Genomic DNA, 22,727 nt, shown 5'->3' with positions numbered 1-22,727 from the left:
ATGCCCTCATTCTCTTGTGTTCTCTTTCCACGTTCCTTTCCCGTTCTCAATTCGCGCTCCGCTGCTCCATTTACGCTTTTCGCGTGTGGAGCGCCAAAGAAATGTGCGAAAGCGAAAGTTGCCGCTGCCCGCGGATTTCCGCGAACATCCCCCCTCCCCCCCCCCCCCCCCCCCCGTTTCTTCCGCCGCAACCCGAGAATTCATCTCGCTTCCGTTAGGCGATGCCGGGATGGCAAAGCGTACGACGTAGGGGGGCGGGCAAGAATTAAATTATAGGATTCAGCTTCTGCTTCGCAGAATCCCCTGTCCGGCCGCCAAGAATTCTTCGTCATTAGCTGAGTCATCAAGGTGGAGAAGCTGGAATTTCAGTTCAACCGTTGACTCAACGGAGTACATTCCTGCCCTGCCGGTGGAAACCCATCTTCGGTTGTGACGAGTCGAGACCCATAGGTTGGCAAGATCATCGATCATTGGGCGATTTATTCGTAATATTGGCCCATGGTGTGATCGGAGCATATTTGACACCAACATTGTGTTAAGAATCGCAAAAATTTGTCGCTAGTCCTAGGATATTGGGAAATTTTGTCTAAAGCGTAAGTCGACTCATATTACAAGGGTTAGTACGATACTAGGCTCTCCTCTAAGCTCCTTGTATCCGTCTTGAAGAGGCAGTACGACACATTTTATATTCTTTTCATGTTTCGTTCTTCTGAAACATTGATCCTTCACTTTAAAATAACACAACTTTTAGGTGTGATTCGCTAATCGTTATCAAATTACTGTTGCTCGTCAGCTATAAGCGTCATTTTCGTCGTTTACTTTGGGAGCTTTTATCCCTGAAAAATGTTGGAAGATGTCGACGTTTGGAAATGTGTGACGAAACAAAAGTAAATGATGGCTTGAATTCTACGCAGTATTACATTACAAAAATGTGTGCTTTGGCTAACCATATATAGAGACAATAGGGAATTCCATACTTTAAACTAACCTCAAGCTACAGGTCAATAACGTCACATCAAAGAGTTCCTACAAAAAACGGGTACCGTGTTTTGTTCCAAAAAAGGAACACGTTACGTGTTCTGGTCTGATTTGGGCCGTTTGCGCATTATGGAAAAGTACCTCAGAAATAGTGAAAAGTAACAACAATATTGTGATGAAAGACTGTCATCCTCCAAACATCCCAGAAGATCGTCCCATTGACAGATAGTGGGAAAGCGATAGAAAACATAAATGATATGGGAAAGTTAAGGTTGAAAGAAGGGTCCGACTTTTCGATACAGGACGAAAAGGTTGAGTTGGTGCAGTCGATGGAATCAGCCGGGAGTTATTGATCAGAAACCAAACGGCCGTCGCCGCCAAATCGCACCAAAAAGCTTCAAAACGTACTTCTGATAAAGCTCTTGGGGTTATTGAGAAGTTTTGAAAACTACGGCGAATCTTTCGGGTAGAAAGGGTCGACGAGCGATGTTCCACCGAAAGCTTCTGGTGCGCACCGTAAACCGCGAGATGCGACGAACATTATCCTACTTTCGCATAATCGGAACAAAATTAGAAACCGATTCACTTCGCTCTATGCGCCCAATTTACACCCAAATCAAACTTAATAACCCCAAAATCAAGTCGCGTCCGCAATCTTTGCTTCGTGGGTAAAGCGGGTGCTCGAATGACACAGCAAAATGCGTGGCTTTATAGCTTCTCAGAACTAGCCCAACTACATATTGGTTCGATCGGCTGATATTGGTCAAGCACGCAACAAAGCCCGACAAAACCCGACGGAAACGAAAGCACACAATGTGTCCCAAAGCAAACCCAACCCCATTCGCCGGCCGGGACCACTTTTCCCCTCGCCCCTGCGCCACCCACTCAACGGGAGTTGCATCACGGTGGGCCCGCGGAAAAGTCATTGCACTTTCAAGAACACGGCGGGCGAAAAAAGTCAACAAACCACCTAATCACCTGCGCGCTCTGGCGACGCAACGAAATCTAAACTCCGCCGCGTGCGTGTGAGGGCGCGATGCACTCCGCAAGCACCACCCCCGGGGGCCGCACTCGGTCGGTTCCGTCTCCGCGGCCTGCCACGGACAATTAGTGTCACCGTTACGCTATGTGTGTGTGTGTGTGTGTGTGTGGTGCCGTGAGCCCCTTTGGCCTCACGAGGCAAACACGAGGAAATGCTAATACACAAACGGTGGTGCCGGCCCTGGCTCACGCTCTGCCTCTCTCACTCTCTCGCTGGGCAGCTGAGCAAACTGGACCCGGACCTCGTCGAACCCGAAACCCCTCCCGGACCGAGCGTGCAGAACCCATTTTCCCGGTGTACGCCAGTCCGATGCGCGCGCGGGCGCTCCTATCTACCCGACCCACTACTGCTGGCACGTTGGCGGCGTCATGACACTTGCGCCATCGGCGCTCCCGGCTCAAGGTTAGCGTGTCACGTGTGCGCGCGCGCGCGTTGGTCGCCAGAGAGTGCACCGAGTGCCCGAGTGTTCTGGAGTTCTGGGACCCGGAGCCCGGACTGGTTGTGGCGTGACCGTGGCGTCCAACGGTGGATCCTCCAACTGTCGGCGTGATTAAAATTCCCCACTCGGCGCTCGGATGATGACATCTTCTTGCTGGGGACTCAGCTTTGAAGTTCCCGCCGGCTGCTAGCGATCCCGTCGCACTACTGCCCTCAATGGGCCCACGGTGCGGTGGCGCCCGGCGCAGTAACGCTACACCGCTCGCAGGGCTACGCACGCAAGATCACGCCGCCCCACGTCAGGATGCACACGGGGTGCGGGGAGGGGCACTTGAGTGCATTGACCGAGTGACGCAGTATACCAACAACGACGACGATGCTGCCGCCGCTGCCACCACCACCAGAGCCACACCGAGCGGTACGAGTTCCTCCTCATCTAATCAAAACGGTTAGTGATTAGAGCGCGGCGCCGAAGCCGGAGGCCGGAAGAAGGGTGGCCTAGAGTAGAAGAGGACGAACAGCACTACGCGGGCGCGTTGATTTATGCATCCCGGCTCCACCCGGTTGCGGCGATGCGACAGTGCGAAGATATCGGTTGCCAACTGGTAAGCCGTTTGGTCGGGCTTAGCCGTCGCTTGGCCGGGGGTTGGCAGGGCCGATATGCGAATTAATTACTCCACGTGGCATGGACGGCCGCGTGTGTGGCCGTGTTCACTATTCGGGAGGCCCGCGATTGGAGGATGTAATAGTTTTGCTTAGTTTATCGAGACTCTTTCGATCCGATCAGTGCACCAACTTTAAGTGTTAAGTGCCTTATAGTTGGCGCGAACACCGGATTCGGGCTATGGCCGCTTGTATCACGCCTCTCCAGTCCTCTCGGCACGCTGCCCTGTTCTTCCTTTCCCAACAGCGTTTCCTTTGGAATCCTTGGCCCAGCCCATTGCAATTTTTGTTTCTTTATCATGACAGAAACTTCTGGATCATCAAATATTTCACAGATATCTCTATTATGTCTGATCCTCCAATGTTCTCCATCTTTCACTGTGCCAAGGATTCTTCTGAGGATCTTTCTCTCGAAAGGATTTAACCTGCTTTCTTGACACTGAGTCAGGGCCCAGTTCTCCGATCCATAACAAAAGACAGGGCGGATTATCGTCTTGTATAATCTCTGCACTATTTTTGACTTGATTATGGACAATATAGAGAATTATGTTCGGTTGGCTATTTGTATTCTGCGACGTATCTCGTCTATCTTCTGCCGAGTTGGTACCGAGATATACGAAGCTTCCGACATTCTCCGGATTGTATTCAGCAATTGTGTTGTTTTTGATGCTCTCTGTCCAGTTCTAGTACCAGGAAGAAACACGGTAAATCAATCTACTTTTTGAATCGACGCAAACCACTTCACCTAGACCAGCGGGGCCTAGGGAGGACCTTCAACTATTGGGAAATATCCCCCGGTGCAAACAGGAAATCGGCCGCGACCGAAGTACTAGAGAGATAGTGGCCCGTGTCACTTCCAACACCGATATCAAGATCTAGTTTCTCGCGCGCCCTTGAGCCCCGTGCCGTCACCGTTGTCAACTATCTTCGTCAAACAGACGTGTGACGTGCCAGGTGCGTGCGTCAGCGTTCTGGGTTCCGGTTGGCACATGATCAACTGATTGCTGTTGGCATCGTTGGCCAGCTGTGTCGAAAAACGGAAGTCAGAACGAAGGTTCGAGCTGCTTCGAGCGAAAGCAATTTAGGGTGCATCACTCCAATCCACAGTGGACCGGTCGCCTAGCGATATGCACTTGACACCGGCGGCCACCGCCACAATGTACGGGGCCCGGGCCTGACGGAGCAATGGCCGGGCCAAAGTGCTACGGCCAGAGCCCGGCCCGGATAGCACCACCACCACCACCGCCGGCACCACTCGATTGGCGGCACACATCGGCGAAGCTCACGGCTATCGTGCTAAGGTCATTGCCATTAGATTGCTGTTAGATGGCAGCGCATTAGGATGAGATGAGTGGAGCGGTGCGGTGCGGGGCGAATGGAATGCTGGCCCTCGGCATCGGGATCGCCTGTGCCGACGGTGCAACATTTCGCACAATGCAGACACTCCCCGGTGCGGCGAGCGAAGGCCACCGCTTGGCCTAAACCGGAAGCTCTCCCCCCCTCTCTGCACGCCCTCTGTACTCTATAAATTATGTGCCAATGTGCCAACAATAAATAAACCTTTTTTCCCGCGCCCGATCGCGGACGGTTTTGTTTGGGTCGTTAGCCCTTTTCCGAATCACCAAGAGTCCCCCCGGGGATTAATAATTCCTATTGAAAACGGATCACACATCCGGCCCGGGGGCCCTGTCTGTGTGTGTGTGTTTGTGTTTGCAACTAACTAATCATCATCACCGGGTGTTGTTGTGTTGTGCAACGGAGCGCTTTGGCAAGATCGTTGCGCAATTTCTCAAATGTAACGTTCCAGAATTCACTGCATACCGTCGTCTTATACCGTTACAAGTGTGTGTGTGTGTGACTGAGAGAGAGTGGGGGATAAAGAAAGCAAGAGAGAGAAAGAGAGAGAGAGAGAGAGAGAGAGAGGTTGACTAGCGGCCGTTGCTGGACGGCGGTGCGGATGCTACACTAGAATCAGGTTTGACAACATTTTTGCACACGCTGCCGTTGTGTAATCGAAAACATCCCCTAGAGTCCCCGTTTCCCTCTCTCCCTCTCTCTCTCTCTCTCTCTCTCTCTCTCCCTCTCTCTTTTTCTCTCTCTAGGTTACGCTTTGGGTGCCTCCGCGCCCTTTTTGCGCTTCCCAGCTCGAACAGCCCGAAGGTTCTGCACCGAAGGCTGCCGGTATGAATGAACGCAGAACGTACGAGGGACACTCAACGATCGCGCCTTGCCCTTACCGGTCTCTATACGGATCCCTGTGTAACCTACCCGGGTGCCCAGGCGCCCGGTGCGCGGTGCGTGTGACGCGAAAAGGTCCTTTAACAAAGTCGCGCACAACCGCGTACCACGTGTGTTGGGCACCACCACCAGCGGCAGCGGCACAGCAGCTGGGGCCATCGCTGGTCGGCGCCGATGTCGGTGTCATAACGACATTTGGTTTGAACCCTTGCCAAAAAATCCGGTCCTGACCTTGAGCGTGGATGTTGAACCCGGCGAAGGGCCAAAAAATGAAGCGCGCGCGCGCGCGCTTTGTCGTTGGCAAGGATGTTCGGTGTGTTCCCGACCGATTCCCACCGCCACACACTGTGCTCGGGGGCAACAGTATTTCGGGGAGAGCCGATGCTAAGTAAGAGGTGCGCGGCTATAGACAGGTTTTCTGCCCAATCACCGTAGTTTTTATTTCGATACAACCGATCCTTCCCGTGTTTTTGTTTTACTGTTGTAAATATTTTTACCACCAAACCTTTATGGCCTCATGGACGTTTATGGGTCACATGCCTGCCACTCGGTACTCGTACATAAATTTTACTACCCAATCAATGATGAAATTTCTACACACCACGGTAAAACATGCACGTCGCACACTGCAAAACGATGGCGCAGGATATGGTGTGCTCCTTCGCCGTTTTTTTACTTCGCTGGCATATGAGGTCGTTGACCCTGTACCGTGGGGCTGGGAGAGTGTCAGCTACACCTGGTGCACAACCCGGCAGATGCCATCGCCGCGCTGTACGACGGCCAAAAATCAGTGACTGAAGTTAGGGACCGCTTTCCAAAAACCAGCGACAAAGGGATGGCAAGGTCAATAGCGCCGGAACCGACCCGAGAGCCCTCCGCTATCACACCGTCGTCGTTGCCGGCGTGCTGCGATGCGCAAAAACGCAAACCCGCAAGCCATGAGGATGTGGGACAGTGTGTTGCAACGTCGTTTGACCGAACCGCGTCGAGCGCGGGTTTACCATAGGGATTGGCAAGAGGTAGGCAGCCGCAAAAAAACTGACCGCATTTAGGCCTACCATCGAGGCCCATGACCCCGGAGTGCGGGATTTACATGATCAGAAGAGCCGAGGGTCAGGCGCTCGAATTACGTCGTTTTACTTTTCTTTTCTTCTCCTATTTCGGGGGGTTCTCCCTTTTGTTTTGCAACGATCGGTCGTTCACCCTCGGTGGTGCTTAGAAGCGAAAGCGATGACATATGCTCCGCATTGCCCATGGAAGCTTGTTGTCGGTCGGCACAATCGAAAATGATTAAGATTGGCTGCGGAGCGGCATTGTTTAGAAGTTGAATAAACCGGTGGTGGAGGATTGAGAAAAAAAAATGGTAAGATCAGGGCTCATAATGGGTCGCCCGCTGGCGAGGAGCCAGGGGCCATTGGATATTGGAATTTCCGTTTCCACTTGAACGTGTCGTTGGATGCGGCGTTACCGCTCGATTCTAGTTAGGAAAGGGGTAAGCCAAACAACAACCGCCGGCTGGACCGTTTCTTTCGTATAAGATGTTGTTGGGTCAATAATACAACACCGTGGCCTACCATGCGACTCCATCGTTGTTGTCCAAATTCAAAACGAGGTTAACTGATGCAACGGATAGAAGCAGCAGCTGTGCAGGGTTTTGTTCTACAAAGATGTGGAAGCCAATCGGTTCGTTTTGTGTCTCCCACTGATCGAATGATCGCATTTGAGGATCGCACAGAGTTAACTCCGACGTCTCCTGGCTGGTATTGTAATTGACCCACAACATGATCAATACTGTAAATGGAATTCTCAAAGCATCAGTGACAGCCTCTAGGCACATGAAACAATGAATGAGTGGCGAGAGAACGCCTTCGAGAATTGACCCACTAAAAAGAACCTGGATACAATTCTTCATCAAACCATTCGCCAAATACAAATAAGTCAATAAATAACAAGCAACACCTGCACAGGCCTCGCGTATCTCGGGCCGCTCCGTCCGTCCATCGCCGCACACCATCTCCATGAACCATTACCAGCGTCCGGCGTCTTCCTGATGCATCCATTCGTCCAATCCGCCGCCGACGACTCGAGCTTAGCATGTTTCTCACGCCAGCTAATCAAAGCGGACGGCGCAGTAGCGGCAGTGGCGTACCGACGCCATCTCCGCTGATGGGCACCGCTGGCACACTCGGTGAGGCTTCCACTTTATCATCGATGCCAATTTGCATTTCTAATGTTTCCATTCTACCACACACAGAAACAACCCCTTTACCACGCCGGGCTGGGGCTCCGCTTTTCTAATGACATTTGAACGGACGACGACGACGACGCCGTCGGCAGCGACGGATCAAGCAGCTTAAATACTGCATACCGCGTAGCTGGTTGTTGTTGTTGTTGTGGAGCGTGCGGGTGCCGCGTAGCAGCGGAGCTTTTCTGTGCCATTAAACTTGTTCAAGGTTGCTCCCCTCGCGCTCGGCGATGGTGTCGGCGTGTTGGGGCCACCAACCGCCGGCTGCCGCGGCATCGATCTGTCATCTTCGATCCGGTCGTTCGGACGAGTGGTGGGCCGTCCGAGGATTCGATACGACGCACTCGCTTTTTATCGGTAAAGCACGTACCGCACACAGCGAGCGCATTGTTTACAGCGGCACCAGCCGAAAGCTTCCGGCTGGTGGTCTGCTGTTCTGTGGGGGTTCGGTGACGGAATTCTGGTGGAGGGAATGTTGTCGCTGGATGTGAATTGCGGGCAATGGCGTCGTTACCCGTCGGTGACGAACGTTCACTGACGGTGGCAAAAGTTGCACGACGGTGAAAATGATTGTTAAACTGTTGGCCTTATTTCACTGGACAGTGGGCCGGATCAAGGCATTGATGGCCCGCCTGCTGGCCTATCGGTTAACGATCCCACCTTTCGGTGCCCTTGCTATCTGGCCCCACCCCCTCACCCCGTGCCGAGCAGGTGAGCGGGACCCAAAGTAGTAACGAAAATTATCATAATTCATATCGGGCCGATAGAGAAATCGAACATGGCGGCCCCCATCGTCGTCCGCCAGATTCGGTGCTAGATTAGATAGACAACTTTTCGTCAACCACGAAGCAGGTCAAAGATAAGATCATGCGAGCTTTGGTAGAACGGCAAACGGCTGCTGCTACGCGTAACCCCTTCTCCGTGGCCACCGGAGGAATCGGAATCGTGAGGCTCCGTGTTGCGTGGAGGGTCAGAAAACCCGGCCAAGGTTGAGTGTGTGCGCGGGGGAACCTGATACGTTTTCGAGATCCGCTGCATCTCGACTTTTCGGAACAATGGGGTGAACGAACCATCTTGGGTTGGGTGGTGGTGGTGGTATCGGTGGGTGGGTGGCAGGCAGGCAGGCGATGGCAGTCGTCCATTTATCGTTCAGTCACCCGCGGTCGCCAGCAACGGGCGAACGCAATCATAGACAATCTAGCCCGATTGCGGTGTGAATCATGGTCAGCCGGGCTGGCGACAACCGCAAGATGTTCACTATTGGGCTACGCTTGGTAGTGGCACTAGTGGGCCGCCTTGAAACTTAATAATGCCACCCGAACGGTAGCGGTGCACCGCTCTGGAAAGGTGGAATGTTGTATTCTTAGGAAACTTAAAGAGGCTAAACAATGTCAAGAGAGCCCGTTCGGTGGGTTTCTCATTCGACGGCAACCCCAATCAAAACAATCAAATATGGCCACAAACGCTACTTAACGGCTACTAATTTGCAGTCGTTTTCCTCGGCTATTATGTACGGCTTTTTTTCTCTGTCAACAAGGAACATTAGTTCAAAACCGGAGCGCAACGTATCAAAATTCTGTGCTACGAAGGACAGCCACGGGATCCAAAATGTGGTGTATCCGACAACTATCGTGCTCTGAAGCCGGAATGCTGAACCATTGGGTGTCCAACGGAGCGACTCTAGGTTTAACAACTACCAACTGCCAACATATGCCGAATAAATCATTTTAATCGGAGTACTACAAAACTAGTCATAAATTAGTCGGATGAAATCCTGCCCTATCTTGACGACCGTCACAGATAGGCCACAGTTCTCGGTTTCGGGAAGTGTCGAGGCATTGGGCTGAAGAATTTTATTTTCAAATCCTCTGTCAGTGTGGCTTTCTTCCGCTTAAAATGTGCTCGGCATTCGTGGCGAAAAAATTAATCCACATTTAAGCGCTATTTACTAATAACGCTAGTTGCTAATAGCGAATCAAGAATTTGGCCGTCACACAACATTCGCCACACACTGTGCGATAAACGCCGCTCGGTTGCTTCGCCGTTTCGAAATTCGCCAAAGTCTACTGCGATTGTAAATTAACTCGTTAACTCAGGTTCGCGAAGCCTAAGGTACGTTACATGGCGCCAGTTGTGCCGAACGTGAGTCTCCAAGAAGGAAGGATACTTCTAACGGCCGTTAGGAAAATCAAAAATTCTGATCGACACCGGTAACGCTACGGCAGCGACACCCAGCTTATCAGTAGAGTAACGCCACGGGAAGTCCGCCGATTCATGGTCTCGCTCACTATCAGTGCTGTTTACGAGTGGGACGGGCGCGGTACCAAATCCGCGACAGCTGTTCGCTGTATATTTTTGGCCACCTAGAAAGGTGCCGCGGAAGGTGGGTGCAATGCAGAGCATCCGAAAACAAACTCTCGAGCGCAAGCGCACTCGACCCAACGAATCGTTTGCGTCGATGGCTGGGGCCGTTAGTGCGAAAACATGACGCCTTTTCAAAGCCACCGCACGCCGGTAGTGTTGTCTTACAATCCAGGGGGGCTACATTGTCGTTTGGTCTTTATCTTTCCCAGTGGCTCCCCGTGACTTGCCAGTTCACGCTCGACGTACGGACCAGAAGGGCAATCTCAACTGACCTTTGACACGCAACAACGGTTTTGGGCCCCACCCTCGGTGCTCCCCCACCGAGAGGCACCGGCTGTGTGGCATCGCCATTGAAAGAGAAAGCGTTACGCGAAGCAAAGTGATCATTGACCGATGGCGGACGTGTGAGTCACGCCGGCATTGGAACGAGACGCAACGCGATTAAGTAACCAGAGGACCAGGCCAAGCCGCTGCCCCGAGCGCCAACACGTCAGTCGAAAGTGATAGTGTCGGCGGAGAGCATCGGATTTTGCTGTCGGTGGCGCTAATCTCCACTCGAACTGGCCGGAGTCTCTGGAGGTTCGCCAACCAAAAATAATGTGTATTTTATTCGTGTACGTGGACGATGGGGCCGGCTGTGGGCGCTATCGGTTGGTGCTCGCTTCGAACCGTGATGAATTCTATGCCCGGCCAGCCAAGCAAGCTGCACCGTGGCAGGAGAACGACCGAATCGTCGGTGGCCGCGACATGGAACCGGGCCGTGAGGGTGGAACGTGGCTAGCTATCGGCAACCATCCGCCGGGTAGCATTCGCATCGGTGCCCTGCTGAACGTGACCGGGGAATCGAAACCGAATGTCACCATCGGACGGGGACCGATCGTGGCCAACTTTCTGACCGGTGATCAGGCAGCCCGGGAGTACAGCGAGCAACTGCTCGCCCGCGACAACTATGGTGCGTTTAACTTCGTGTCAGTGGAACTCGGCACGGTACGTCCCGGCACGGTGGCGGGCGATGGAATCCGGCCGGAACCACAGGAACTAGTGCTGCACACAAGTAACGCTCCACACAGCATTAGCCCGTGCGCGACGGGTCAGGCACTAGCATTCGGTAACAGTACGCTCGAGAAACCTTTGCAGAAGGTGTGCCGCGGTAGGGAACAATTTGAAGCAATCGTTACCAAGCGCAACATTCCGTTCGCCGATTCGGATGTGCTGGTTGACGAACTGATGGACCTTCTGAAGAGCGACGTCCGGTAAGTTGGTGATTATTTTTACATGTTAGAATTACTGGATATTGGACAAATAAGCAGATAATTATAATCTACTGAACGCTGCTGTCTCTCTTCCCGTATCCCGTAGCCACTTTCCAGACCCGGAACTAACGCGCCGTGCCGGACAGCACGCCGAGTATCTATCCAGCGTGAACGTCCGCATACCGAACGGCAGCTACGGTAGCCGAACGCGGACCGTGATCTTGATCGATCGGCAAAATCATATGGAGTTCATCGAAACGACCATGGTAAACAACGATCCGTTGGAGGCCAACTGGAAGACGACGCGTATTGTGCGCGACTTTTCTTAGACAAACATTCCTACCTAGACGACCGACGACCGTAACGGGAAAGCGAAAAAGATTCAGTTCAACCCGTAAAGTTCAATAATTATGGTTTTTATTGGACAAAAACAAAATACATCGCAGAACTTGGCGCCTCCTCAGGCTCCTGAGACAAGGACACTCAACTTGCAAGCTGGCTTTACTTGCGCTTCGATCCTGCCTTCAGCAGACGCTTCTTCGACCCGGCCGCAGCCCCTTTCCGTGCGCCGCGAGCAATGCTTTTAAACTGGCCAGCGTTCTTCGCCCGTTTTCTGAGAAAAAGCAACAAACGAGTGAAGTTATTGTGATGTCTTGTTAAAGCAAACGGGAGCCCTTTTGCTCACAGGAAAATACACACCTTCGATTGAGTGAATTACGGCTGAGTGGGACGTATGCGTAGGGTTCGTGTTGTCCCTTCTTCAGCACATCGCCGGAAGCCTTCTTTGCGCGGTACTCGGTGCCTGTTGCAGCATTCGATTTGGCCGTATGCGTGGATTTGGCGGATCGGCTACTGTGACCCGACTTGACGGAGGAGGCCAATGGTCGATGGATACCCTTACCGCCGGCAACATACCGACTGCTCGTTCCACTCATTCCGGATCGTGCGCTTAGCGCGTCGATGGCCTTACGCTTCCGCGAGGATGGTCCATCGTCCTCTTCGGCTTCGGGCAACTCGCCGCCGGTGTCACTATCATCACCACTGTCCTGATCGTACACGCGTTTCTTCGCCTTATCCACGTATCCAACGGCCTCATCCGGATCCTCGTCCGAATCCGAATAGTCCTCGATGTCCTCGATGATCAACCGACCGTCGGAAGCTGTCTTAAAACCACGGTTCGGATCCTTCCGTTGTTTGCCACTTGTACGAGCAGTACGTTCGGCATCTGCGCCGGTCACCTCCATTGGTTCGCTTGCTGCAGTAAAAAGGGATGCCATTGCAGGACACGGTGAAGCCAACAAATTCCGCCAATACTTACTTGTTATTTTACCGATTGCATCCAAATCGGCCAAATCGACAATGTTATCCGACGACTCCTTGATGAACGTGTCCATTTTCTTCGTCTTCTGGCGGCTCCTCTTTTCATCTTCCACACCCGAATCTGAGTCCGTGTCGGAATCTTCCAAAATGTCATCGATCCTGTGTAAAACGAACAATGCAATCCATGTCTGTGCCACGCAGGTCGGCGAACCACTGAAACTTACGTTAAGCTCTTCTTCTGCAGATGGGTAACAAAGTCCGGTTCCTGCTCATCGTCTTGGTCCTCCCGGTCCGTCTTCTCCTGTAGGTCCCTGTTGCGTTTTGCTCGAGCCATGTCCTTGCGTATCTTCTTCAGTCGCTTATGCGTCGTCTCGTCATTGCCCGGCACCAGTTCGATGATCTCCGATGCTCCGAAGCGTTTGCAAAGCTTTTTGTAAATGTACCCGACCAGCAAACGCGAGTGGCGTTTCGCATCCGGTATCATCATCGAAAGTGCTTTAACCTTAAAAAGAGTACGTTCATAGAAATGAAGCTTAGAGCTAACTCATCGCACCGAAAGCCGCACCGCACACTTACGATCAGTGAAAGATAGTTGCTGACAAGTGGGATCGGAAGCGATTTGATGTAGTGCAGCAGGAAGTGCAGAGCAGCATCGACCTCCGCTCGGTTGCTGCCGACGAGAAACGTTAGCACCTGTTCGAGCATAAACTTGATCGAATCGATCGACAACGTGCCGGTAAACTGCTGCAGCGTATTGCGCAGCACAAAGATCGTGTTGGTAATCAGCTGGCTGTCGCCCGCGAAACCCGCAATAACGAGATCAATAAATTCGTTTATCTTTCGCTTTTCCTGCCGTGAATAAATGATAAAGTAAAAGTTAGCCATTGATTTGCACAAAATTCCAAACACTTACATCGAACCGTTGGCCAATGTTTTCCAACAAATCCACAGCCACGTTGTCCTTTTTGACTGCTTCCACATGGAAAGTGGCGACCGCTTCCGGCACGGTGCGTGTGACGAGCTTGCAGTTTAGCTGCACGTCCGGCTGTTTCTCCAACAATAACTTCAAGCAACTAGAGTGGTGAAGAGAAACAAAATGATCACCATTGTTCGTCCCGAAAGCTTATCGGTTGCATGCTTACGCCAAACGTGGTGCCTGGATGCCTTCAAAGCTGAGGTGTAGCGTTCCCAGGAGCAGCTTCTCGATGTTGCCCAGCTTTGTCTCCACGAACGCCACGCAACCCTCGTTCTCGGAGGCCAGAATCTCGCGCAGTAGCTTCAATGCTTTCTTCATCTGACGTCGCACGTTGGCGTTCGTCTTGGCCACGGTTTGCTGCTTTTTCTCGCGCTTCAAAATCACCGTTATGTACCGGGCGTATATTTCGTCCAGCTTTTCGCGCGTCTGGTAGAGGGCCAGCTGTTCGACGATGTCGAACAGCGTATCGTACAGGAAAGTGCCGGGAGCTTTCTCCTGCAACTGCTGCAGTGCCGTGCCAAACATTTCATCCAACACCGGGCGCGGCGTGATGCTTAAGTACGCCTGGATGGCTTCGAACGCCGCCTGGCGGACCTCGTTTTCGAAGCTACCCTTCGGTTTCGTGGTGTAAATGTTGAACAATCGTGGAAGGAAATTTTTCGCGAAACGACCCACCGCGTCCCGGTCCTCTGGCGTTTCGAGATGCCCGATCAGTTCCTTCAACCCGTCCAGCACTGGAGAGCGAAGATCGGGATTATCGTTCAGCACCGTGCCGAGCGTTTTGGCGATCAGCCGAAAATTGTCCACATCCTTCGGCCTGCGGCAGAAACCGGGAAAGAGGCCCCAAAGCTGACAGCACAGCAATTCGAAGATGTGCGCCTGGCTCTTGTTTTCGCTCTCCTTCAGCTTGCCCCACATCACGTAGCACTGATAGGCGAGTTTGAGAATCACACCGTTGAACAATTCGAAGCTGGCCTGTTGCAATCCTTCACGCAGCAGCGGTAACATCCAGGTGCGTTCAAGATCAATCTTACCATCGGGACCGGCCAGTGGGATGCACTGCAACACGAGCACAGTATCCATCGAACCGATCGCCTGCAGAACGGCGTGTTCGATCTGAATACGGTTCGACGATTGTGCATCGTAGCGTGTGCCCAGCGTGGTCAGCGCAGGTGCCAATGTTTCACCGAAAAATCTTCCAGCTACGTCGAACGCAATCGCCAGTATGACGAGCACGTGCGTTGCTGCGTGACCGAAGGGGGCGCTACACAGGACGTCGGTCAAGTACCGGAGCACCTTCTCGATGGCAGATCGATGCTTTTCCACCTCAGCTTCACTCTCGCAGCACGGCTGAACGCACTCGTACAGTATGTCCTTCAGTGCGTTCGAAGCGGCCGATACGACGTCCAATCGTTCGCTGGCCCAGAAGTCTTGCGTGCAAACCTGCGCAAACTTCGGCAACGAGCTGCTGCATAAGCAGAGATCGTACCGGGCCAGAAACAAGTGACCCTCCTTCAGGACCGTCAGCCACGCGATGATTTGCCGCGAATCCGAACGATCCGGTCGGTAATCGTACAAGGCGGAAATTAGTTTGCCAGCCAATACCGGTGTCAAGTTTTCCGTATTCGAACTGAACAGCGAATGGAAGGTTTGGAAGCAATTTGTGCGGATCAGCACGTTGGTCGCGGTCATGATCGACAGGAGATTTTCCGCTACCAGCTTGATGTCTTCGCGGTTGAAACCGGGCAGAGCGTTGTGCAGCAAACCGAGCGTGTGCAGTATCACGGTCTGGTTGTTGGCAATGTTTTCCGGTTTGAAGTGGGCGATACAGAAACGTGCAACACGACCGCCGGCCGGGTGATGTTTTACCGGGGACCTCTGCAATACAACGGCTGGTTTGTCCAGACCATCCGCGTCTTCCGGTGTTTTCGGAGGCAGCATGAAGCAACTACCGTGAATGATGGCCACCACAGCGTGTTGGGCCGCCTTTCGTACCTTTGGTTTCGTGTGTGTCGTGAAAGCCAGCACAGCGTCGAAGAACTTGAGCGTGGAGGACAGCTTCCACTGACCGTACTCTTGGGCCCGCAGCAACACCGACAAACAGCCGATCAGATTCCGCACCATGATCTGGTTATCCGTTTCAGTGTACCGCTCGAGCAGAGCCAGTAACGTTTGAGCCGTTTCGGAAAACTTGCGACGCAGGACCGCTTCTGGGACTGATTTTATGCCCATCGCAAGCAGCGAAACGGCCGCAACGGAATCGTTCGTTTCTTTGGCCGCTTCTATTGTTTCCATCAGAGCAAGAAAATACTCGGTGCTGCTTTCGGATCCACCGTTCTCCTTGATCACTTCCGTCAGTGCGGCTAATATCGCCAACATGTCCTTCTGCAACTGCGAGTCGGCCCGAAAGTTAGTCAGCAATCTGCAGAAATGGAACATCATTCAGGATACTTTCACATTACCATCACGTGAAAAATAGGGGGACTTACTTTTTGAAGCTCATGTTCGAGCAGGCACTCCAGTTCGAGGCGAACGTTTGGAACGTCTTGAAGGTGCCGTGTTGCGAATCGGACATCATTTCGTCGTCGCCATCTTTCATACTGAACGACTTCATGCTGGCCGCGATATCGTTCACTGTGGGCACTTTTTTCTTGCTTCCTTCAGCGTACGACTGAATTGCATCGTGCTTCAGAACGGCCTCCAGCGTAAGATTGTGCTTTTTATCGGCGGCCGGCGGCAGCGGAGCAAGACTGAGGTTGCTCTGAAAGAACCGGCTCTTTGCCTTGGTGCGATGCTTGTTAATCTCCGGGTTGGTGGAAGACGCCGTGCCGCGCCTCCATCGTTTACCACCGACTTTCTTCTTTAGTTTCGAACGAAATTTACTCATTTTCGTGACAGTGGCACAAACACTTTAGTTTAAAATTCGCCTCGAGCCCGGTGGAATATGCACGTGCACGCGAAATGCTGGAATGCACGACCAAAACAAACCTGTGACAGCCACAGTGACAAGTTGAGGTTAGGGTAGTTTTGTACAGCTAGGGATGGTCAGCAAAGTGTTAAATGCGCAATTAAGTGTTTCTAGCGAGTCGTGTAACCTAGAATAAATATTTATTGAATGTGTATCATAAATTATGAAAAAGGTGTTAGAGAATCAAACTCGGATACGGTCCAACGATTATTGAACCTTTCCGCAAAAACCCTGAGTTAGCAGAGAACTGTCAAAAGTCGTATACAAAACAAACCGCACGTGTTTTGCACGGTGCGCAGTGTGTGGTTTAACTTCCTTGCATTTTTCAATTTAATAACCTCGAAGCAACTTTACGATGTCGGAAAAAATAAAATTCGGAGACGTGGGCAGTGACTATGAACCATCCGATTCAGAAAATGAGTATAGCGATGGTGAAAAACAGCTGTTAAAGCTCAACGTTAACCGGCGTGATCAGCAGGAAGACGACGGTTCGGAAGCGGTATTACAGTTCGATGACGATGCTGATGGCACCGACGGGGACGATTACGAGGACGAGGACGAGGAGCCGGATTTTGAGGATATCCGCAAGTTCGAGCACGACAGTGATCTCGATGAAGCAAACGAGGAAGACTATTTGCCGGACCGGAAAGCGTGGGGCTCTAAGGCGAGTGCCTTCTACGGGACGGGCTATGCTGACCGCGACTACGACAGTCTTACGGCGCAGGAGGAGGAATTGGCCTTGTTGGAGGAACAGGAAGCGAAGGAAATTCAAAAGCGATTGATGAAAGACATGACCGAGGCCGACTTTCTTTTCGATCCATTCATGTTCGATAGCACTCAGCAGACGACCCCCACTGAAAAGTCCAAGAAAACAAAATCCAAAAGTTCAAAGTCTGCTTCGAAGGATTTGATCGTTATCGAGAAAGATCTCTCGGATTTAACGGAACGCCAAAAGAAGGATCTGTTCCTGAAGGATTCACCGGAGTTTGCGGGTCTGGTGGAGGACTGCACCAAACAGCTGAGCGAATGCGCTGAAACGATGGAACCGGTGCTAAAGTTTCTCCAAACACGCGATAAGTTGGACCACCCATTCGCACAGCTTTTGCAAAAACGCTACGAGCTCGGTTTGCTCTATTGCAGCAACATTACATTTTACGTACTGCTTAAGGCGCAAAGGGTGCGCATCCAGGCTCATCCGCTGGTAAAACGTGTGCTACAGATGAAGCAGTTGCTACAGGAGCTGGACCAAAAGTATGAACTAAGCATCAAAGGACAGGTTGAGCAGCTTAAAAATGCATTGGCGGCCGGCGAAGAAATCACATTTACCGACGATGTAGACAAACGCAGCACCGGTGTCATCAGAAGCCAAAAGCGCGATCGCTTCGGTGTTTTGGATCGATTGGAATCGAACCTTGCGCGAACGGCGAACGAAGAAGAATCGACCCACGATGAGCTGGAAGATGGAGATGAAAGCGAACTTGAGTCAGTTTCAACTACCAAACGGCCAAAACTTTCCGACGGCGAGGAATTGGAAGACGGCGACGATGGGGAAGAAGAGGAGCAAGAGGAATCGGCTGATGAGGTCGGAAAACGCAAGATCACCTACCAGATCGCGAAAAACAAGGGCTTGACGGTGCGCAAACGTCGCGATCAACGCAACGTGCGCGTGAAGAATAAGTTGAAGTACCGTAAGGCGTTGATCCGACGCAAGGGGGCCATCCGGCCAGTGCGTACCGAAACGACGCGATACACAGGAGAATCAAGCATCAAACCGTTCGTGAAGCGTGGCATTAAGTTGAAGTGAAAAAGTGGCTGGGATTTTATGTTAAGGAAATAACTTTATTCTCACATTTTTCACGGCACTACAAAGTGAGAAATATAAACCCAAATACAGACAAAAAGCGACACAGGAAAAGCAAATATTACGTGGAGTAGCAGTAATGATGGAAGAATCCGCGATAACGGACACAAAATTAATCGCGATGTTTATGGATACTACGGAATAAACCACTTCCGCAAAGAAACGCAAACGCTGCCTATCGCACAACACGGTTGACGATGGAAGCAAGAGAAAAGGCGGAATAAAACTATTCCATACGCTATTTTTACTGTTGTTACTCTCTCCGTTGAGAGAATTGCCCCAAACTTATAGTCCTCCAAAAAAATACACACGAACGAAGAACGAAGAATGTTATGATGAATGTTGGGTGCGAATCGGAAGATTCCCATTTGCTGCTCACTTAAGAAGCAGCTTACGAAAATCGTCGTTCGATTTGGGCTTTTCCGTACCAGCGGGGGCCGTTGTTCGCTTGAGCAGCGCCGTCGGAATCATCGGCGAAAGTTTCTGCTTCACGTCACTGGAATGGAAGATATCGAAAACCGAGAATAACATATGTCTCCAAGGTAGACTAGGCATTCTGTTCACCTACCCTTTCGCCAACTGGCGTTTTCCAGCACCGAGGCTTGAGGTAGCTCCACCGTCTTCCGCCGCACCGGAGGATGCTTTCATCGGTTCGGTAGCGGTTGGATTCTTCTTTGGTGGCGGTGACGAAATGGCAACGGTGATGGTAAACCCATCGATCACGTGTTGATCCAGTTTCAGCACCGCTCGCTTGGCTGCCGCCTCCGTTTCGTATTCGAGGTACGCCAGACCCTTCGAGCGTCCGTTTCGGAAGCACACGATCCGAATGTCCTTAATGGCCCCGAATGGTTCGAAAAGGCGCTGCAAGTCGTCGCGACCTAACTCGAATGGAAGGCCTTTGATAAACAGTTTGTTCGGTTCAACGGCCGAAGAATATTTGAACTGATGCTGTCGGTTGGCTTTATCGCGCGCTACGTTCGAAATGAATACTGGGCGTCCGGCCAGTGGACGACGGTCAAGGCTAAGTGCTTTCGGTACATCCTGTTCGTTGGACAACAGAACGTAACCGAAACCACGACTTTTACCCGAACTTGACGCTACAAGTTCGATGCTTTCTATCGAAAGCTCGGGAAAAGTGTCTCGAATTTCCTGTTCCGTCGCATCGAAGCTTAAGTTGCTGATGAACACCTGGCGAGTTTCGGTTCCCTTTTCCGGTGTTTCTAGTTTGGCACGCTTCACTTCCCCGTCTGATCGTTCGTGCGTCTCCTCAGCCGATTCCGAATTCGTTTCCCCTGACTTCGGTGCACTGTTGATTGACGGAATGGCAGGAACTTTGAATTCTTCCTTCGGTGCATCGTTAACCGCAGACTGTTCGTGTGTGCGTTTTAGATTTTTCTTGGCCGTGCCATCCGTCGCTCCGTCTTTCCGTGTCGTATCCGAAGAAGGCGTGTCTTTTGCCACCGCATCCACCCGTGGCTTTCCCTTTGCGGAGCGCACCGGTTTGATCAATGTTTTGTAGTACTTCTCAATCGTGGCCTTGCAAAGCTCCTGGGCAAAGATGAGCTGCTCAAGCGTACCGTTGCAGCGCTCGAAGCGCAACCATGCGGCGGCAAGTGTTTCCGGATCATCTAAGCCGTTTGAGGAGATTGCCTTGCGGTACAGCTTTCGAACGGCGTCGGCGTTGCGTTTGGCTTCCATCTCGGCAAACTCGATCCACAGTCCGGCTCGTGTCGAATTATCGGCACTTTCTGGGGACGAAAGAAGAGATTGATCGTCAAGTCAGTAAACGTTGCATCAGCTCATTCACCCGGCATCATCACCTACCCATTACACTGAGCCACAGATCGCGACCCTTATTGGGTTCGCGGAACGCATCGTACTCAAGCCTGCCCCAAAACTGCAAAATCTTGCACTGTGGATCAGCCAACACACCCCACGTTCGGCCAAGCTGGTTCCACGCCAGATCAAAGTTAGCGCGCAATATGTCGCGCTCCTTTTCATTCTCAAAATCCGTATACCGTCTCAAGAACGTCAGATATTCCAGCCAAACCTTGACCGATGCTTCCGGCGTTTGCAGACCGGCCGATGCCACATCTTCCATAATCTTTACTACCGTCATTTTCGAGCTCGCCTTCTGGTCACGTTCAACGATGCGCATCTTTTCGACGAACAGCTCCGCGCTCCACGTACAGTTGCGCAGGGCACGATTCACCAGGTCCAGTGGCGTTTGTCGGAAGACGATCGAGGAAGGATTATCGTCCGGATCGGGAGGAAAGTGGCGCAGGTACCGCAGATAGTCCAACCAAACGGTCCCATCCAGGCAGCACTCAGTCACCATCCGTTCGTACAGTATTTGCTTCTCATCGTCGTCAATGTCAGACCGGCAATCGGCGATGTACTTGCGGTACAGCTCGGCCCGCTCCTGGTGCTGGTGTGATTCTAACGCCGCAAGAGCCGTCTCGTGCGGCAACATCTGCTGGAGTGCCGCTTTCGCCTGCTTGTAGCGTCGTTCAAACTTTTCCTCATCCAAATCGGTCAACATTGACTTGTACTTTTCGCAGAGCAGTTTATACTCAATGTATGAGTCTTCCATGTTGCGCAGCGGTATCTTCAGTTCCTGCTCGTAGATACGAGCCACTCGATTGAAGCTTTCCACGGAACTGAAATATTGAACGAAATGTACACTTGATACTTTCTTGCTGCGAAAATAGAAAAAAAGATCGTTGAACCTACTCTCCGTTCTTCGCCAAAACATCCTCGCGGTATGCCTCGAAGATGGATCTTCCCTTGAACGTGTGTAGCGCGTACGTCGGTACCAGTATTTTCCAGATACGTTCCGCAATCGTTTTGTTGTCCGTCTTCAGGGCCAATCCGGCAAACTCGAGCGCCACCTCGGCCGAGTAGTAGTCCGTCAGTGCTCGCTGGAACAGTTTTTCAACCTTCTCGATCTGTTCGTCGGTCGATGCAAGAGACGCTTCGATCTTTAACCACCGCAGCCAGATGTCCGGCGATAGCGGATACATGGCCGCAAAGATTTCGGCACTCTGACGAATCTTGTCGAGGTCATTCATTTCGCTGCAAAACAAAACCATGGCATTACGGGTGGCCCAGTTGCATGAGAACTCCTACCACTTACTGTGCCACTTCCAGCAGCTGAACGTAGTTGTCGTAGTTGTACTTGTCCCCCGCAATCTTCGTCAGTATCTCAATGTACTGTTTGATGTGTTTGGACTCGACCGATTCATCGTCGTTTTCGTCGTCATCGTCCTCCGTTTCTTCATCTTCCGTGTGGCTGCCTTCTGAAGATGTGGCATCGTCGTCATCGTCGGAGTCTAGCTTGATTGTGTCGATCACGGCCTGAAGCGAGTACCGTACCGGAGTGACACACGGCGTAAGCGGAGTAAATATAATGCCACCTGGTCGACTTACCTGTTCGCCTTGCTCCGTCATTTCCACGTCGGACATTTTGCACTGCCGTTGCAAATGCTCGATTGCTAGTTTTTACAATTTTTCGTACTTTCGCACGGTTTGTTGCGGTTAGAACCAGCTTCACGGCGTCCTAACCTTACAAAATTACCCCAACAATACTGGCCTTTTGACAGCTGCGTATTTTGTTTTCTTTCCCACCACACACGAATGTGTACACTGTGAATTGTTCCGCCTCCCAAATGGCGTGCGATCGATTAAATATTCCAACGGTGAGCATTCAAAAAGGGGAAATGAGTTCGATAATGGGGATTTTTTAACAAAGGGGTATGCATGGAACGCTGTTTTTTAATTTGAATAGTTAACAGCAAACATAAAAATGTCTGGTCTACCTTTCAACGAATAATTCAACGAATTCGTTTGGCTGTCAGTGCTACGTCGAAGAAATTCAGAGCAGCGCCAACACGAACACCACCATCAAGAGCATCAACACTATCACAGCTTACCTTCCGTCTGTCACTCCGCGGGTAGAAGCAAGCCGAGACGACAAAACGTACCAATTCGTTGCCGCGCACGGTTGGTGTGTTCGTTCTGTGGAAAATGGTACAGTTTCGTAGCGCGTTCAAGTAAGCGACACCTCAAAAAGGAGGACGGCAGAAAATTGCGCGTCCATCTTCTTTTGCGATACTACGACGATAGTTCGGCGGTTGCTGATCAATTTGGCACCAAGCGCTTCGAAGGTTGGCCTTCGTTGGTATTGAACCCATCAAAGCAGCACTGGCAGCACATCCGACGAAAGCAGCAGGTTGATTCGTATCTTCGGCGGCAGGGGGCCCTTGGTACGGGCTCAGAAAGACCACTCTGACCGCTGCCACTTCGAGCAACGTAAGGCGGATTTGCTGTTGGATTGTTTACGTGGGTCAAGAAAACGGCGCAAACGGACCGGTTGAAGAAA

At 51.7% G+C, this 22,727-nt stretch overlaps 4 protein-coding genes across 4 annotated transcripts; 2 read left to right on the top strand and 2 right to left on the bottom strand.

Annotated features, from left to right (window-relative positions):
• Positions 1–9,766: 9,766 nt before the first annotated feature.
• Positions 9,767–11,901, top strand: LOC128274740 (transport and Golgi organization protein 2). The gene is made up of 3 exons (XM_053013039.1): positions 9,767–9,987; positions 10,178–11,221; positions 11,328–11,901. Exons 2-3 carry the CDS (start codon positions 10,566–10,568, stop codon positions 11,548–11,550), a joined length of 879 nt encoding a protein of 292 aa, XP_052868999.1. The 5' UTR covers positions 9,767–9,987; positions 10,178–10,565; the 3' UTR covers positions 11,551–11,901.
• On the bottom strand, positions 11,513–16,432 carry LOC128274739 (RRP12-like protein). Its single transcript, XM_053013038.1, has 8 exons — positions 16,007–16,432; positions 13,684–15,939; positions 13,455–13,614; positions 13,118–13,390; positions 12,766–13,043; positions 12,540–12,700; positions 11,921–12,476; positions 11,513–11,834 (listed from the first exon to the last, which is right to left on the bottom strand). The coding sequence occupies exons 1-8, from the start codon at positions 16,402–16,404 to the stop codon at positions 11,723–11,725; spliced, it is 4,194 nt and encodes a 1,397-aa protein (XP_052868998.1). The 5' UTR covers positions 16,405–16,432; the 3' UTR covers positions 11,513–11,722.
• Positions 16,433–16,807: 375 nt separating this feature from the next.
• Positions 16,808–18,571, top strand: LOC128275746 (something about silencing protein 10). The gene has a single exon (XM_053014356.1). It carries the CDS (start codon positions 16,841–16,843, stop codon positions 18,287–18,289), a length of 1,449 nt encoding a protein of 482 aa, XP_052870316.1. The 5' UTR covers positions 16,808–16,840; the 3' UTR covers positions 18,290–18,571.
• On the bottom strand, positions 18,347–21,903 carry LOC128275745 (squamous cell carcinoma antigen recognized by T-cells 3). Its single transcript, XM_053014355.1, has 6 exons — positions 21,776–21,903; positions 21,483–21,703; positions 21,080–21,421; positions 20,171–21,006; positions 18,915–20,094; positions 18,347–18,842 (listed from the first exon to the last, which is right to left on the bottom strand). Exons 1-6 carry the CDS (start codon positions 21,809–21,811, stop codon positions 18,722–18,724), a joined length of 2,736 nt encoding a protein of 911 aa, XP_052870315.1. The 5' UTR covers positions 21,812–21,903; the 3' UTR covers positions 18,347–18,721.
• Positions 21,904–22,727: the final 824 nt, after the last annotated feature.

This window comes from Anopheles cruzii, chromosome 3 (genome assembly GCF_943734635.1).
Source record: "Anopheles cruzii chromosome 3, idAnoCruzAS_RS32_06, whole genome shotgun sequence".
NCBI classification, from domain to species: domain Eukaryota; kingdom Metazoa; phylum Arthropoda; class Insecta; order Diptera; family Culicidae; genus Anopheles; species Anopheles cruzii.
Note: the sequence above shows the minus strand (reverse complement) of the source record. Positions and strands in the feature narration are given on the sequence as shown.